Genomic DNA, 17646 nt, shown 5'->3' on the forward strand with positions numbered 1-17646 from the left:
AGCCCTGGCTGGAAAGATTTAGTTGGGGTTGATCCTGCCTTGAACAGGGAGTTGGACTAGGTGACTTCCTGAGGTCTCTTCCAACCACACTCTCCTATGAGTCTATGAATGAGGAGGATGCCGAAATGTTAGTACAATTGCTAAAGTCCCATTTGGGGCATTCTTTTTGAGCACTTAATATCTATGGGTATATCTACACTACCCTCCTAGTTCGAACTAGGAGGGTAATGTAGGCATACCACACTTGCAAATGAAGCCCGGGATTTGAATTTCCCGGGCTTCATTTGCATAAGCGGGGAGCCGCCATTTTTAAAACCCCGCTGGTTCGAACCCCGTGCAGCGCGGCTACACGGGGCTCGAACTAGGTAGTTCGAACTAGGATTCCTATTCCGAACTACCAGTACACCTCGTGGAACCTCGAATAGGAATCCTAGTTCGAACTACCTAGTTCGAGCCCCGTGTAGCCGCGCTGCACGGGGTTCGAACCAGCGGGGTTTTAAAAATGGCGGCTCCCCGCTTATGCAAATGAAGCCCGGGAAATTCAAATCCCGGGCTTCATTTGCAAGTGCGGTATGCCTACATTACCCTCCTAGTTCGAACTAGGAGGGTAGTGTAGCCATACCCTATTTCATCCCAGAACCAACCAGTCAGCAATAGACTGTAAGGGTGTGTCTAAACTACATGGCTCCGTCAATGGAGCCATGTAGATTAGGCTGATCGGCAGAGGGAAATGAAGCCGTGATTTAAATAATTGCGGCTTCATTTAAATTTAAACGGCTGCCGCGCTGAGCCGACAAACAGCTGATCAGCTGTTTGTCGGCTCAGCGCACTAGTCTGACACTCCCGCGCCAACCTGAAAGCCCTTTATCGACCTCCCCATTATGCCTCGTAGAATGAGGTTTATCAGGGAGGTCGATAAAGGGCTTTCATGTCGACAGGGGAGCGTCCAGACTGCCCTGATCTACCGATAAACAGCTGATCAGCGGAGCGGGGCAGACATTTAAATTTAAATGAAGCCGCGATTATTTAAATCGCGGCTTCATTTCCCTTTGCCGAACAAACAAATCTACATGGCTCCGTTGACGGAGCCATGTAGTTTAGACGTAACCTAATAGTCTTACCATCACAGGCCTTGTTTACATAGGAAAGGTGCATCAGTTTAATATGGGGAAAAGGGGGTTAAATCAATAGAGAGAAACTGATGCAACCCTCTGTGTGGATACTCTGATTTTCATTTAGTTTAAACTTGTCCTCAGTCAACTCATGCTGAGCCGAACTAAGCATCTCTTGAACCGACATAGATCCACACAGGCCCTTACACTGGTTTGACTATGATGGTTTTAAATTTGCACTTTTGGGCTAAACCAGTACAACTTCCTGTACAGACACATGTTTTGAAGCCAGCGACTTTCTCATTAGTGTTTCCTGGGCTGCTGTTTTGCACAACTGTGTCCTCAAACTGCTTACTTTTATACAGGGGAAAGCTGGACTGTTAGTAGAATTAACTAATTGGTTGGTTTGTGACCATCAGCCTACCATGTAAGACAGAAATATACTCGTAAGGGTGTGTTGTCCTGTCAGGATTCAGAAGTGTGACATGTACCAGAGCCATAGTGTAAACTGGCAGATCCATAGTGTACCAGATCCATAGTGTAAACTGTTTTCAGCACCTCGCCAATGGGTAAACATCACTTCCATGGTGCGCTGGCTATTTTGTATTAGAACCAAGGAACACATAAGACTTTGGAAGAAAATCAGACCACATTAGAGATAGCAAAGTGAACCTCACCCTAGTAATCAGAACTAGAACCCATGCTGACCTTGCAAAGATAATGCCCTCCAGCTTGGCTGGAAAGGAAAATATTAAATTCAACTTAACATAGGTGAATTAAAGGACTTACAAATTAAGAAATACATAAATTCATGCATGACTCTAGGAGGAGTGTGGCTATAGGGTAGGCCCAGAAAGTAAAAATAGCTTTGGTGCCAAGTTCTGTCACCTTGTTCAATATACACCTTTTTCAGAAAGTTATAACTTGGCTGTAAAAATGTAACCACTCACTCTGGCCAGAGAGTTTGTGTATACAAGGTATCATCCTTGTATACACAATCATCTAACGTTGTCATCTAACGTCTGCTCCCATTACACTGGCGTAAATCCAGAGTAACTCCCCAAGTCAATGGACTTACATCAGTATGAGAGAAGAATTTGATCCATCCTTTTTATTGCATGCTTCCTGTCTCTCATACCAGCTGCAGTATCCAGACAAAAATGCAGGAGAGGAAGGATGGTTGTCAGTGTTCACCATAAGCTGTGTGCTTGTGTGGCCACCAAGGAGAAATTCAAATGCCGCCCAGCTGATTAGCGGAGCGCCCACAGCTAAGTTTTTTGTTTCTGGTGGTGCACATTTGCACCTGCCATAGTGCGCATAGGCATTTATTCCGCACATGGATGGAAAAAATCTGCAGGTGGATGGAAAAGCTTAGAGGAAGCATTGGTGGTCATCTGGTTAACACACCAGACTGGGTTGTGCTTCAATTCCCAGCTCAGCCACAGAGTTTCTGTGTAACCTGGGGCAAATTACCAAAGCTTTCCCCCATTGGGAAAGTAGGGATAATAAGACTTCTGTTCTCCCACCATTTGTCTGCTTAATCTTTAAACTCTATGGGGCAGAGAGCTCTCTTCCAGTGTATGATACAACATCTGGCATAAGAGGGCTCTGATCACACTCGGAGCCAGTCTGGATGTTATTGCAATAGGAACAATTATCAATCAGGCAGGAACCAGGTATGTTCCAACACCTCCGTTGACTCCAAAAGGATGTTCATGGATGAACACCCAGCACCATCTCTACGGTGCCGCTTGGCCTGCCCCCAGTGCTGCTGACTGTGCAGGGGGGTAGGGAAACTGCTCCCACATCAGTCGCTGTCCGCGTGGGTCCCAGCAGGGAGTTGGTACCCCCAGGCAGACAGGAGCTGCTGCCAGCAGGGCAGGCAGCCCGGCTCAGTTCCAGCTCATGCTGGAATCAAACCCCACTGCAACTCTGCAATTTAAAATGAAATAGGAGCCGTGGGCGGGGGAGCAGGTTGCCAGCTCCTTCCTACTACCTTTTCAATTTCAGAGTTGCAGCAGGATTTGATCCTGGCGCAAGCCATGACTGAGCCAGCTGCCTTTCCCTATTGACTAATCAAGTTGGCAATAATAATTCTATTGACTACTTGATTAGTAAAATAACTTCATTTTAATATTTCTAATCTAAGCCTGATGAAATGATCACTGTTAGTTGGTGATGAAGGGCTGGTGCCAAAACTCACTGGAAATCAATGGGAAGACTCCCATGTCAACCGCAGTGCATTTTGGATGACACCCAAATGTGTGAAAGTTCCATAACCACATTGGCCCATGTTATAGACAGCAGGTCCGCAGCCACTAGTTGGTTGCATAACTCAATTCCTGCTCCTCGTGCTTCATATTTACCACCAGAACAATTTCAAGGGTTCATAGTCCTTTTTTATTATCTGCAAACATAACCCACTCTCTGAGAGCAAATAAAAACACAGGCAACCTTCTGATTGTGCAAGGGCTTCTTCTATCAATAACACTGAATGTCTGTCTCTAACTTGTCACGGCATGCGAAGTTGGAGGGCAATGTGTACAGTAGCATCCCATGCCTGGGGACAAGAAGCCAAGTGTAGGCAAATAATTATTAGAGAATAATCAACCCAGTGAGAAAAATAATCCTTGGTCTGCCGTGTTATCCTTAGCTGGGAAGCACAAAGCACTTTTTTGTCCTAGACCAGGGCTGGGCAAGATGCATCCCAGGGGCTAGAACCAGCCCATCTAATACTTTGTTCCAGCCTGTGGACTGCATCTGTCTGCTTTCTATTTATAGCCTGCTGCCCGGGCCACTGAATTTCCAGGCAGTGGTTCAGGCAGCAGGATCCTATTTAAATGGCTCACCATTCCCAGTGGTGAACTGGTGGAGACACGAGCCCTTTGAAGAGCTGCAAGCAATGCCAGGTGGCTGCCAGGCAACGGGAGAGCAGCAGAGCTGGGAGCTGCGAGCCCTTTGCTGTGTTTTTAATTCAAAGCCTCTGGCCTCAGACAACTCAGCAGGGAGGCTATTCCCTAGCTCCACCCCTTCTGGCCCAAGCCCTGCCCTTTCCAGGGGTGGACCCAGCCCATGACTATTTACCAAAATTAAGTGGCCCCCTGTAAAAATTATTGCCCACGCCTGTCCTAGACTGTGTTGTGCTTTCTCTGTTAACATAAGGAGAACTTGGGTCAAACTTTGTGTCCACTGAGCATCTGGGACCAGAGTCTGTTCCTATCAGCATTCAGAGCCCTGTATTGCTATCTGAATTCTCCAATTATTTCCCACACCCTTTCCTCACAGCAGCTATTCTGCTGCTTCACATGATTCTCTGGGACAGAGGCTGTCTTCTTGTGCCCTGTCTGTCCCTAGGTGCGGACTGTGCTTCTCTCACTCAAATAATGGGGTATCCTGGTGACCATGGATTTTGGATGCCTATCCAAGCCTTCTGGAGCTGAAATTGGCATTGGAAAAGGTTCAGAGAAGGGCAACACAAATGATGAGGGGTTTGGAACGGGTGCCATATGAAGAGAGATTAAAAAGACTTGGACTTTTCATCTTAGAAAAGAGGAGACTAAAGGGGGAAATGACAGAGGTCTATAAAATCATGACTGGTATGGAAAAAGTGAATAAGGAAAAGTTATTTACTTATTCCCACAATATAAGAGCTAGGGGTCACCAAATGAAATGAATAGGTAGCAGGTTTAAAACAAACCAAAAGGAAGTTTTTCTTCACGCAGTGCACAGTCAACCTATGGAACTCCTTGCCAGAGGAGGTTGTGAAGACTAGGACTTTAACAGGGTTTATAAAAGAGCTAGATACATTCATGGAGGTTATGTCCATCAATGGCTATTAGCTAGGATGGGTAGAAATGGTGTTCCTAGCCTCTGTTTGTCTGGAAATGGATGACAGGAGAGGGATCTCATGAAGAACTGAGTCTACACACACTGAGGTTCACCGCTGCTGATAATCAGCTAGATTTACTGCCCAAAGGATGCTGCCCTCCTCTTCCAAAAAGCTCTATTTCTGGGTGGCCTAGGGAAAGAGGGAAGGGTGAGGCTCTAAGATGAAAGGATGCCAGTAAGAGAAAAGCTACACTGCAGCGGGGGAACGCAAGGGGCAATGTGAATCTGGGATTGGAGGTAGGAAAAGAGAGAAACAGCCATGGCATATGAACAATGTAGGCATTGAAGGCCAGCGGGGACAGATGGAATTAGCGTGCCTCAGACATTCCAGTGGCACAGCTCCATGAAACCAGATCAGCCAACTTTCTCGGGGTGCAGCGAGGGGCATATACACACAGCAGCCGAGGCACTGGGAAAGTTTAAGTGGCTTCAAAAGGCTGCCAGTAAAGCCTCAACCTGGCATCCCCAAATGAGATGGGAGTCCCATTGTGCCAAGCACTGCACAGAGATGCAGTGAGAGACCACCCTTGCCTTGAAGCTGTCTGCAGTCTAAACAGACACGACAAATAAAGGACGGGAGGGAAACGGAAGCACGGAGAATGGAAGTGACTTGGCCAGGCAATACAGGACTCAGAATGCTGATCAGAGCAGAAAGCTGCCTGCCTTGGAGGGGAGCAGACGCTGTAGGTACAAACAGGTTGGTGAAATGCATCCCTGGTCTCCTGGTTCCCAGACCAGTGCATTAGCCATGGGACCGCTGCTCAGAGCTGGAGGTAGAAACTGCATGGCCAGGAGGAGGGAGGATGCTGTGTCAATCCTGATAAGTACAGCATTCTCCCTCATGGGTATTGTTCTTACTGGGGTAGGCAGAAATTATCATAGCGAAACTGAAAATATTCAGGAACATGAGCAGCATCTTATCGACTAGGGACTTTAGGCACTGGGTGGGAGAGATGCATATGAAGTCAGAAATCTATCTAGATCAACCATAACGATAGGGCAGGGAACCACACGAGACAATGCTGTTACTTTCATTATGCCTGTGCCCCACGGACTCAAAGCACTTCCCAGACGTTAAGGACCAGATTGTAGCTTTTAGCCACTGCCCCGTGGAGGAGGGTAGCATGGACTGGCTCTGCCTCAGCTGGAGATTCAGGATCCCAAGGCACTGTGCCTCCAGGAGATCATGCCCCTGGCTACACACCTGTGGCCACATGCTGCAAGTCAGTTGTGCTTGCCAGTGAGAAGGTAAGCCCCAGGGCCCTGCTTCCCCATCCCCATGGGGTTGCCTTGCACCCCAGGGGGCACATCACAAAGCAGCCCCTGTATTCAGAGTGGCCAGATTCTGGGACAAATATTTACAATATCCTGTGATGTAACTTAGTTGTGGTGTTACATGTGAGACAATCTTAGCTCAAAGGAGTCACGTGAAGGCAGCCAACTCCTAGCAAGTCAATTCGACTGACCAATCATGATGCTCATAGACAGCAATGGAATTAGAACACAATTCTTTCCCTCTAAGGAAGCGACTATTATTTTTTTCTGGACCATTGAATCACTCCTTTTAAATGAGCATTTCAATGGAGAACCTCTGCTGGCAGTTTGTGCAGTCACTGTATCCTGAATTGCAGGCCAGTTGTTGTTAACAATGATGACAAAAGTATGTAGCAGTGCATAGACTGACTTCTTGTTCTGGGATTTATTGTCCATAGAACTTCCACCCCTCGTCTTCTCAGCTGGGTTAATGAATCTTGATAGTCACCTCTATGGATATCGATATTTTCTTATTATAGACTTTTTTGTGGATGGGGAAACAGACACACAGAAAGGTTAAGTGACTTGCCCAAGTCCAGTGATAGAAAGGCAAACTGAATCACTTTCCAGTGCTCTATCCACTAGACAGACTGCTGAGCAGGGAGTGTACACATTCTCTGGTAAGTGTACGATCACAAAGAGGCGTGCTTTTCTTTTTTCCTCATACCTATTGGAAGCAAACTTAAGCCTGCGTTTCACTGATATCCCCCCACCCATCAACATTTAGGGCAAATAATGAAGAAAGAAGGGGCCCAAGGAGACAAATGAGATGGAGTGAGGAATTAGGTTAAGTCTACAAGCATCTTAATGGCCAGTGGACTTTTATGAGTGCTGCGTTCATTTTGTGGGATGGGGAGAATTTCTTGTTAATGTGAATAACTAACTTATCAAAGTCTCTTCTTTGATGGTCTGTGGGACAGAGTTCTGCTTTTGTCCCCAAAATCTGGAGTCAAATTAAGGCCCTGATTCAAGAAAGCATCCCGATTCAAGACAGGGCTTAATAAGCATGTGATTTACATTTCAGAATGGACTTAAGTTCAAGCAGTGCATGTGTGGGTTATATCCTGAACAGGAACAGCCTTATTACTTATGCTTAGGCATTTTCCTGAATCCTGGCCTAAATCCACTAAGTGAAATTGTTGGTTGAGCTCTGTGTATTGAATCAGTGCTCTTGGAATAGTCTTACAGTATAGACCTTAGCTACACATTTTAACCCAGGATGAAAGATGTGGAATTTTCTGGAGGGGAAGGAAATATTCCATGTTTGCAGTCACAATGTATCCATTTATATTCATGTGACTATCACATGTCGCTCAGCTGAAATAATGAACAAGCCCATGGTTCTGAACAGGAGATAACCAGTAACTAATGCTGAATAATCACTCTTCGGCTACGTCTACACTGGCCCCTAAAAACGGAAAAGAGATGCAAATCAGGTAAGTCAGCATAGGGAAATCCACGGGGGATTTAAATATCCCCCGCAGATTTAAATAAACATGTCCGCCGCTTTTTTTCCAGCTTGGGGAAAAGCCGGAAAAAAACGTCTAGACTGGCCCGATCCTCCGGAATAAAGCCCTATTCCGGAGGATCTCTTATTCCTACCTGAAGAAGCAGGAATAAGAGATCATCCGGAAAAGGGCTTTATTCCAGAGGATCGGGCCAGTCTAGACGCTTTTTTCCGGCTTTTCCCCAAGCCGGAAAAAAAGCGGCGGACATGTTTATTTAAATCCGCGGGGGATATTTAAATCCCCCGCGGATTTCCCTATGCTGACTTACCTGATTTGCATCCCTTTTCCGTTTTTAGGGGCCAGTGTAGACGTAGCCTTCTTGTTGTTGTCCAGCACGCTAAGTAGTCAATAATTAATGGCTATTTTCTACCTAGCTTTATGAAGAAGACAGTCCCAAGGCAATCTGTAGAGTGTTGTGCTTTTTGGAGCTCAGCTGGTGTGAATGCATGTAACACCATGGCTGTCAGTGGATCTGTGCCCATTTATATCAGCTGAAGATCAACTGGGCCTTTATTTTCATTTACACTGCTCTTTATCAGCCTCTCTTCAAAGTTAGAAAATAGCATTTCTTTTATGGCCTGTTTGTTCATTTCCACCGGTTGAACACTGATACGTGTCCCCACCCCACATTTATAACAGAGCTGGAATTGATGTCATTATTTTCGATCATTTGACAACATGAAAGCAAGTAAAGAGACAAACCCTGCCCTGAGGAAAGTACACGATATATTCTCAGAAGATACAAAGAATACGTCTACACTGCAATCCAGAGTGAGATTGCAGCATGGGTAGACTACCAGAGCTAAAAACAGCCGTGGACGTGCAGCAGCATGGGTTATATGAGCACACCGAGGACTATGGGTATGTTCTCGCACTGCTAGACTGTGCTGAAGCAGGTATATCTACCTGTGCAGCAGCCATGCTCCAATTGCAGTATAGACACTCTCAATATATATACACTCAATATAGGATTAGTTATTCAGTAGATCCCTGATCCTGACAGCTGGTCCATGCAAGCGGACGTCTGGGCTCTACATGGGTATGGGGGCAGCCAGTTGCAAAGTCACGCTCTTGATGATTCCATTAAACTTTTTTGTTCTGCTTTTTTGTACCAGTCACTGCCACTTCTCTGGCACTTTGTACTTCTCTGTGCAGTGCTCCAGGCCCATGCAACTACACGCCAGGCTCATATACTGAGCCCAAGTCTCCCAAAGACCTCTGGCTGTTGGATAATGAAACCAGCGTTGCGCTGGACTCTGTAACTGGGGATCGGGCTGTCATTGGTCGGGTTGTAATGTAATCTTTGACCTATAGTACAATTCCGCTCAGCTAATGAGGACAAGAGGTCTCTTTCGTGCCAGAGGTCCCCCCCTCAGCACTTCTCCATGGAGACGGTGCAGCCGGTGGGTCACATACACTGGGTGCAGTCTGCCACTGTTAACCGTCTCCTGGCTACAGCACATCAACCTGTGCCTTAAGCAAGGCACCTCCAAGCAGATGGTGGCATTTGCCGAAGCCGGGGGGGAACGACTGGGCCCAGAGTGCCCGGTGTCCTGTTACAGCCCAGAAGCCTTTCTTCAGTTACAAACTGCATTTGGTGTCAAGTGATCCCGGCTGCCAGGCTGTCACTCCTCAGGCACCCGCTTCACCAGGCTGGTTCATCTGCCACAGGCCAAGTGCTCAGCACTGGCAGAGCTTGGGCGCCCTGACAAGACAGCACAGCAGCTTCTCATGGTGGAGGTAGGCCGGAGCTTCCAGCTTGCCGGAGCTACTCTTAGTTCTTCCATAGGGACCAGTAGATTGGTCCGGCCTACACACAACCGGGAAGGCATAGACACGTGTCTGGTGTTAGTCACCATGGCGATGGGTATCCTTGCTTGCAGGGATATGTGAGCATGGGGGTTGTTTTATTACGCCCCCTGCAGGTTCTGAGGCGGTGGAGGCGCCTGATGACCCCAGGAAGCTGAGTAACAAATGCCACGTCCTCAGCTGCCCTGGAATCTGCAGGAGGTGTCGCAAAAAAGTTTCCTCCAAAGAGAGTCCAAGATGCTAGGAGTGGCTTGGGCTCTGGGGAGGCGCGGTGGTGTGGCTGGCTCAGGGCTCCTCTGGGCAGGTGGCTGGGGAGGAACATGGGTGGAAGGAGCAGAGACAGGGACTAGCCTTCTCTTACAGCCTGATTCTAAGCCCGCTGAAGTGAATAGGAAGACCACCCTTTAGCGTCAATTATCTTAGGATCGGTCCCTTTTCCTCCCACTACCTGGGTTCAGTGGCTAACCCTGCTAGGAGTACAGTATTATTTATTCAGCCTTGAAAAAAGTTTAGGCCAGTAGGAGTCTGTGGACTAAATGCAACCACAAAGACAGCAATAAGCCTGCTGTATAAACTACTAATTATTTAAAAGTACTTCCTTCCCAGCCTTTCTCTTGGGCTTGCCCAGAATACAATGGATTTCCCCCAATGTCCTTTCAACTAGGTTCAGAACAGAAGCCAGTAAGCAGAGAAGCAGCTTTATTTATTCATGGTGCACATTAACATTTATTCAGCTGGCTGCTGTACGTTGAATAAGGCAGAAACATGATAGCTACCTGTCGCTCTGCCTTACTGTCTGGCAGCCAGGGTGCTTTCTATAAAGGCAGCCAGAGACCCTTCCAGAAGTGAGCAAAGAAGAGCCTGTGTTTTTTTTTTAAGGATGATGACACTGTACCCATGATGATCTGGAAGAAAGCTGAGAGCAACCCATTCACACTGGGTGAGGGATTGTTCATTTGACTGTTGTGACTCCAAAGGAGATGCTGACAGTACACTGTTCACACACGAGGGGCAGACTCAGGGCCAGATTCGCTAGAGCATGCCGGATGCCTGGTGATGCAAAGAAGCTTTCTTTCTTGATAGATCCCCCTCTAGACTGCCACTCTTTGCTGACAACGTGTTGAGTCGGCAAAACACAGTGGCCATTTTTATGCAAATTAGGCACAGGATATTTAAATCCCTGCCTCATTTGCAGTGTCGACCTGCCTAATCTGCATCCCTCTGCCGACAGAGGGATGCAGCCTAAACATACCCTAAATTATTAATGATTACTTTGTTCAATACTTTATCTGCTAAGCTAAGTGCTCAGCCTTTCAGCCAATAGGGTCACTCACAGTGACACTATCTCAGGCTGAGATCACTTTATAATGACAAATCTCCAGGCAACTGGTCTGCAACTGAGGGTCACTTCACAGCAGCAAATATCCCAGGCACGCTACCTGTGACCAGTCACTTTACAGGGACAATCTCTAGTTTGCTGTTCTCCCTTCTACCATTCCTTAGAATCATGAACTCTATGATTTCATGACCATTTTCACCCAAGCTGCCTTCCACTTTGAAGGCAGCTTGGGTGAAATTCTCAATCAGTTCCTTCCTGTTTCTTAAAATCAAATCTAGAACAGCTTCCCTGCATAGTAGCTTTCTCCACTTTCTGGGATAAAAAATGGTCTCTATTACATTTCAGGAACTTGTTGGATAATCTGTGCCCTGGTGTATTATTTTCTCAACACATATCTGGATAGTTGGAAGTCCCTCATTACCACCAAGTCCCGTGCTATGGATTATTTTGTTAGTTGTTTAAAAACGCCTCATCCACCTCTTCTTCCTGGTTAGGTGGTCTGTAATAGACCCCCTACCATGACATCACCCTTTTTTTCAATTCCTTTTAACCTTACCCAGACACTCTCAACAAGTCTGTCTCCTAAGTCCATCTGAAGCTTCATCTGAAGCTCTTCTTATCATTTCAAAAATGATCCCTTATAAACTCTCTCTTGACAGATTCAGGGGGCATTGACCTTTCAGGGCTATACTGAGCAATTAAGATGTAAATCATTAACCTGCTTCCAAAAAGTCTTTTATTAGATGGGCACTTTTAAGACCCTGGTTGTCTAGGTTAAATCAATAAGAGAAAGTTGAGGATCATGAGGAAATATGTCTGTGTTTGCACAAGTTTGTTATAGAAGTGGCATCCCCTAGCCGAGAGGTTGCAATGTGAGCATTAAAGCAGAGAGGACATGTGCATTTCTGCCATGGTCTGATGAAAACTTGCCATAAGCATAATCTATAGGAAGACATGTCTGCCTGTCTCCTGCCACGCAGCACCGCAGCAGGGAGAGGTATAGGAAACAGCATTGAACCGACCCATGACTTATCTGGTCTGGGGTCCTGTCTGCCATAGCCTCTGCTTCTGGATGCTTCATTGGACAATGAAAAGCCCTCTGTGACATGTCATCGTCAGCTCATCTCACAACTGCCCCACAGGGGCAAGGGTGGAATTTCGAGAGAACGGGAGGGGAAGGCCGGAGCCGTGCACATTGGGACGTGGCTTGCTTTTCATCCCGTTCCCCTGACAATAAGGGAGCGTGGGGAAAGTACTTGCGTTCTGTGCATGCCTTTCCTGGCTGGTGAAGGGAGGGGGCAGAGGAGTAAATCACGGAATCCAAGCACTTTCCTCTCGCTCCCTTCAGAACGGGAAGAAAAGCCAGCCATGTCCTAGTGTGCACGGTTGCTGCTCTCCCGTTCTCTCGAAACTCCGCTCTTGCACGCCGGCCCACCATAAGAAACAAACAGGAAGCCATGCAATAAAGATGCTTTCAGCTTTCCCATCTAGCGGTTTGAACCTGGCAGTCTTTACTCAGGCAAATCTCATCAGCAGCCTAGCATATCCGTGGGGGTGACTTACCATATAAATCTTTTGCACTCATTCGTGAAGCACCATCCGCTTTGCCGAGGCTGCTGCTGAGGAAAGAAAGAAAAGGAGCAAATAAACAACAAATCTCGCAACTTTTTTTTCTTTTACGGAATTCATTGTGTGATTCATTTGAGCAACACAGATGGTAACAATTGATCTGGTCTAGTTGCGGGCTTTTCACACCAGTATGTGGTAATGGGTAAGTGAGGTAGCTCTCAGCACCTTGCCTGGGGAGCTGCAGGAGTATTAAGTGACTGGGCAGCATATCTCCAGTGACACCTCCGAATGCAACAAGCTGGGAAGCCTGGCAGGAAGTGTGGATGACATCATGTTTGCATGCTCAGTTGGGAGAGCTTTGATTTTTGTGAGGGGATCTGATTTACTCCTTCTCCAGGTTTGACTCCCTCCAAAGAGTAGGCCAGTGGTTTCTCCTTCAGGCAGGACAGACCTAGAAAGGACAGAGGCCTCTCTGGCTTTGTCTGCACTTGCAGTTGAACCACAACACTTTTGTCATTCCTGGGTGCTTAACCCCACCCCCCAAATAACAAGAGTTTTGCAGCAGGAAGTGTAAGGCTTTGTCTACACTACCAAGCTTTGTCGCCAAAAACGGCCTTTTGGTAACAAAACTATGAGTGCACCCACACCTCAATGTGACTTCTGTTGCAAAAAACACTTAGTTTTGGTGACAAAAAACTTCCACCCCAAACACTCTCCTGCTGACAAAGTGAAAGCCGCCTGTGGGGGCAAAAGTGCTGACTAACAGCCTTTACCTGTGCTGACTTTTAGCGACAGCACTGTGTCAATGTAGCCTGGTCGCTAAAAGCTGCCTAGTGCAGACATAGCCTCTGCCTGAGACAACAGGGGTATGACCTTCCACCACTGACCATCACCCATTTTTCTCTCTCCATTCTCCCAGCATCCTCTGGTCCCTTCTAGTCTGTAGGGCCTTGTCACAGGTGGGCTGGCCCTTTAAGGCAAGCTGGGCTCAGCCTTGCATGTGACCAGACAGCTATTCCCACAGCTGTAGGGGATCAGAGAGAGGACAACCTAAACAGAGCTGTGACCTCAGTCCAGAGAGGAGCAAGGAGAATCCATTCTCTGGAAAGAGCCTCCGGGAGTCAGGCTGCAGGACACAATTCAGGGAGCAGGTCAGGACCCTGAGGTAGGACCGCAAGGCGCAGAGAGACCCCTAAAGGAAGCTACCAGAGCTCCTGGGGAGGGGAGGTAGCGGAAGAGACCTGTGGCGGGGAGGAAGCAGCACAGGAGAAACTCTGCCAAGGCTAGGAATGGGGGTCTGAGAACTTGAGTGTTGCATGAAAGTAGCAGAGCTTGGGTATTTATTTGGGTTTTCTGTAACACCAGAAGGGGGCTGAATTTCAGGGAGTGATGGGAAAAGAGGATTCAAACAGCAACAGGCCACACAGCAGGGGAAATAGGTATCAAAGTTCACTGAAAAGCCATTGCCTGATGCCAGCAGGCACTATAGCAACGGGGCCTGCCATGATAGTAAAATGTGCCCTGGTTTCCCCCTCCTGGGGCAGGCAGCAGCTCAGAGGTGTGTAGTGAACATCCCACACGCTCCCTGTGCTGTCTAGTGTTGGCTGAAGCTTTCAGAGAGAGAGGGGGCAGTTTTTTCAGTACAATCTGCCCCATAGAAATCTTGGGCACCCGACTACATCCTGGGACTATAGGAACAGAGCATCCAGATATTGGTTTCTCTGCCCTCTAGAGCCTCAATTAAATCACAGGGCGCTGTGTGGCAAAGCCTTGATACACACTGGCCTGTGCATGTTGGGTTTAGACTGCACTGGGGCATGGCAAGCTGGAAACTTCCCTGGCCCCCGCTGAGGAGACCCAGGGCAGTGACCAGGAAAAAGCAGAATTTTGCCTTCAAGGAGAGAGAACCAGGAATGGAAGGAAAAGTGATTGTGGTGGCAGGGGACAAGCCATTCAGCCAGACTTTGTCATTCAGTTTCTTACTTTGCAGAGCCAGGCTGGCTGCTGGCAGATCCTTTGAGACTCATGTTGCTGTCAAGACATTCAACTGCAACAGAAACAGATGAGTTGTGATTAGCACATTCCATGTTCCACTTTGTTTGACCTGATGAAATACCGTATATACTTGAGTATAAGCCAAGTTTTTCAGCACATTTTTTGTGCTGAAAAATGCCCCCCTCGGCTTATACTCGAGTCAGCCTCCTGCTCGCGGGCGGGCTCAGCGCGTCTCTGCCGCCGGCCGGGTCCAGCCGCATGAGCCCGGAGCTCTGGCCCCGGTAACCGAGGCGCTCGGGGCGGGGGGCGCTGCCGGGAGCGGGCTGGGCTCCGTGTGTCGGGGGCCGTCGCTGCGTGGGGCGCTCGGAGCCTCTGCCGGCCACTTGGGTTGCGGGTGCGCCCGCAGGTGCTGCTCGGAGCCAGCGGCCTCGCCCCGGGGCCGCCGGCAGGGAGGCTCGGGGAGCAGCCAAGAGGGGCTCTGGCCTGGGAAAAGTCCGGGCGGGGGCTGAGCTGGTTGGGCCAAGTGTCCGAGCGTCTGTTCCCGTGTGTGACTGGTGCTGGCGCTGGGCGCTTTCTTGCAGGCGGCCCTTCAGGGGCTCATTGGATTGGCGGGAGGACTTTGAGCGGGAGTTACAGTATTTTTGATACCATATTGTTTTTGTTGACCCCCTTTTCCACTTACAGAGCTAGGTTATTGTTTTTCTTTGAAATAAATATTCATGTAATTTTATTGGTATCTATCTTCATTTTTTACATTTACCAGTAGCTGCCCCATTTCCTACCCTAGGCTTATACTCGAGTCAATATTTTTTCCCAGTTCTTTGTGGTAAAATTAGGTGCCTCGGCTTATATTCGGGTCGGCTTATACTCGAGTATATATGGTATTTGCCAGGGTGTGCACCACACTTCATAAACAGACTTTAGCATCCGGGACTTCAGCTTCTGAGTCCACAATCAATAGTGTGTGCAAAGAATTGCATTTAGATGCACCTAGTGTACTTCCATGACCTCTCCACACCCCACACCTGTTTGTATTGCTAGAGCTCCCTATATAAAACACTTAATGTTGTGTACCCAGGCATATTTCTCAAACCTAATTGCTGATAAAAACCTCCTCTCTTTCACACACACACACACACACACACGTTGTGGAATCAAGTTCCCTTTCCTAACCTATCATTTTTTTGGAACTGAATTTCTAATACTCCAGTCATCTGAAGAAGTGGCTTGTGCCCACAAAAGCTCATGATACCATCTACATGTTTTGTTAGTCTTTAAAGTACTGCTAGACTATTTGTTGTTTTTTAATGTTTTTCCAGTTACAGACTAATTTGGCTACTCCTCTGAAGCTAATGCTTTCAGTTGTTCTGTGTTGTTTTATGACTTGGTGCTGGCATTGCAGGGCTGTATCATTAAAGGCTGCTGCACTGTTAGAGGTGCGTCATTTAGATGACAGATTAACCCAATGTTTCCCTCTGATCATCTCTGCCCAGGTAGAAGATGAAGTCTTTTAAAGCCAGTTCCAGAGTGTGTGTGTGTGTGTGTGTGTGTGTGTGTGAATTGCTACTGAGTTCACAATGGCTGCTACTTTCTCTGGTAGATCTCTTTGTGAAGCGCTTTAGGACTGCAAGAGAATGGACAATTCTCTACAAACCCCAGATGTGTTCTCTTCACTTAAACCATAATATTATGGTTGCAACTTACACCACCTCTCTGAAGTGTTGCCTGGGCGTAAAGGAGAGCAGAATTTGGCCCAGGGAGTTGGCAGTTTACCTCCAGGATCCTAGAACAGAAAGCTCTAATGGGAGAGGTAACTTACAGAGGGGTCACCTTGACAACATTAGCACTTAATCTCTGTCAGAAAGCGTAATGCTATGAGAGCTACCTCCCTCTTCCCTCCCGTTACAGCGTTGGATTCAATCAAAGCCTGTCTGGCTTCATCGGTGCTGGAGCTAGGGCTGCTGAGGGTGCTGGTTTACAGTAGTTTCTATTATATGGAGAGTTTACAGATTGATTCTCGGGCTCTCCGCGCCCCCTATACAAATGATTCCAGCCTCCGTGTCCGGTTTCTGAGGTACACGCTGCCCCATCAGCAAATCCATTATTGTGGCGGGATGGCAGTACTTTATACAAGCTCCCATAGAGTAGCTGCGTGGAATTCTATTGAACCAGCACAAGCCATAAAATGAAGTGATTTTACCTCACAGTTGATAACAAAGGAGCACCAGAGGAATAAGCCCTGGCACCCAGGAGAATAGTCAAAGAATGTATTCTGTGTAATGGCCTCGCGTTAGCAGGAGCCTCACAGGAAGGAAGAGCCACTCATGAAAACTTGCTGTTTGAAATATGCCACATCCGTCACATAGAGAAAGTCCCTCTTCTGTAGCTGTAAGCAAACCAGCTGACAGGAGGGGGGAGCAAAGGCGGCAACTGGCCTGGGGTCCAGCAATTCAAATGAGCCCCAGGCTCTTGGCTACCACCACTCCGGGCGGTGCTGAAGAGCTGGCATGGGCAAGGGGCGTGGTGGTCTGGGTGACACGGAAGGCTGGGTGCCCCAGCCCTGCCTCTACCACTCAGGGACCGAGCCTGGGCCAGGGGCCTGGCAAGTCTGTCAGCCCCCCTGGCTGTAAGTCCCATGTGCATATGAAGGCTTTGTCTACACTTAACAGCACAGCAGGGCAGTCACAGCACCAGTACTCTATGTAAACCCTCTCCATGAGGGCATAACTCCCAGCTCTCGGAGCCTGTTTACACCGGCGTTTTACAGCACTGTAACTTGCAGCACTTGGGGTTACACGTCCCTGAGCCAGAAAGTCACAGTGCAGTGATTTGGCAGCGTAGGCCTCATAGACCAACCATGGGATTCACATGCATGAGCCCTGCTCGTATTTCAATGGAAGTGTTGCATGTAAATTCCCTTCATTTATCTAGAGTAGAAGGATGCCCCTGACTTTCTAAAAGGTGAGTTGCTGCCATGCTGCAACAGCTGCTTTAGTAAGAGAGTTCAGTTACAGCAGAATGAGTGGAACATGCTAAGGGCCGGGTCCAGCACTCACTGAAACTAGTGGAAGGCAGCCTAAGGAATCAGAGTCCCATTGTGTGTGCATGTGCG

The 17646-nt window shown here is 47.8% G+C and overlaps 1 protein-coding gene across 3 annotated transcripts in view; it reads right to left on the reverse strand.

Moving 5' to 3' along the window:
* EPS8L2 (EPS8 signaling adaptor L2) overlaps positions 1-17646 on the reverse strand; it is a 112957-nt gene that overhangs the window by 58353 nt on the left and 36958 nt on the right. The window contains exons 2-3 of one of the 3 annotated variants that reach the window (XM_006124875.4): positions 14523-14586; positions 12534-12586 (exon numbers count right to left, since the gene is read on the reverse strand). In XM_006124875.4, the coding sequence (XP_006124937.2) occupies positions 12534-12586; positions 14523-14566 (97 nt within the window). In that variant the 5' untranslated portion in view covers positions 14567-14586. Of the gene's footprint in view, positions 1-12533; positions 12590-14522; positions 14587-17646 lie in introns of all 3 variants that reach the window. The other 2 variants (XM_006124877.4, XM_006124878.4) reach the window with 2 other exon arrangements.

The sequence above is a fragment of the Pelodiscus sinensis genome, chromosome 4, assembly GCF_049634645.1.
Source record: "Pelodiscus sinensis isolate JC-2024 chromosome 4, ASM4963464v1, whole genome shotgun sequence".
NCBI classification, from domain to species: domain Eukaryota; kingdom Metazoa; phylum Chordata; order Testudines; family Trionychidae; genus Pelodiscus; species Pelodiscus sinensis.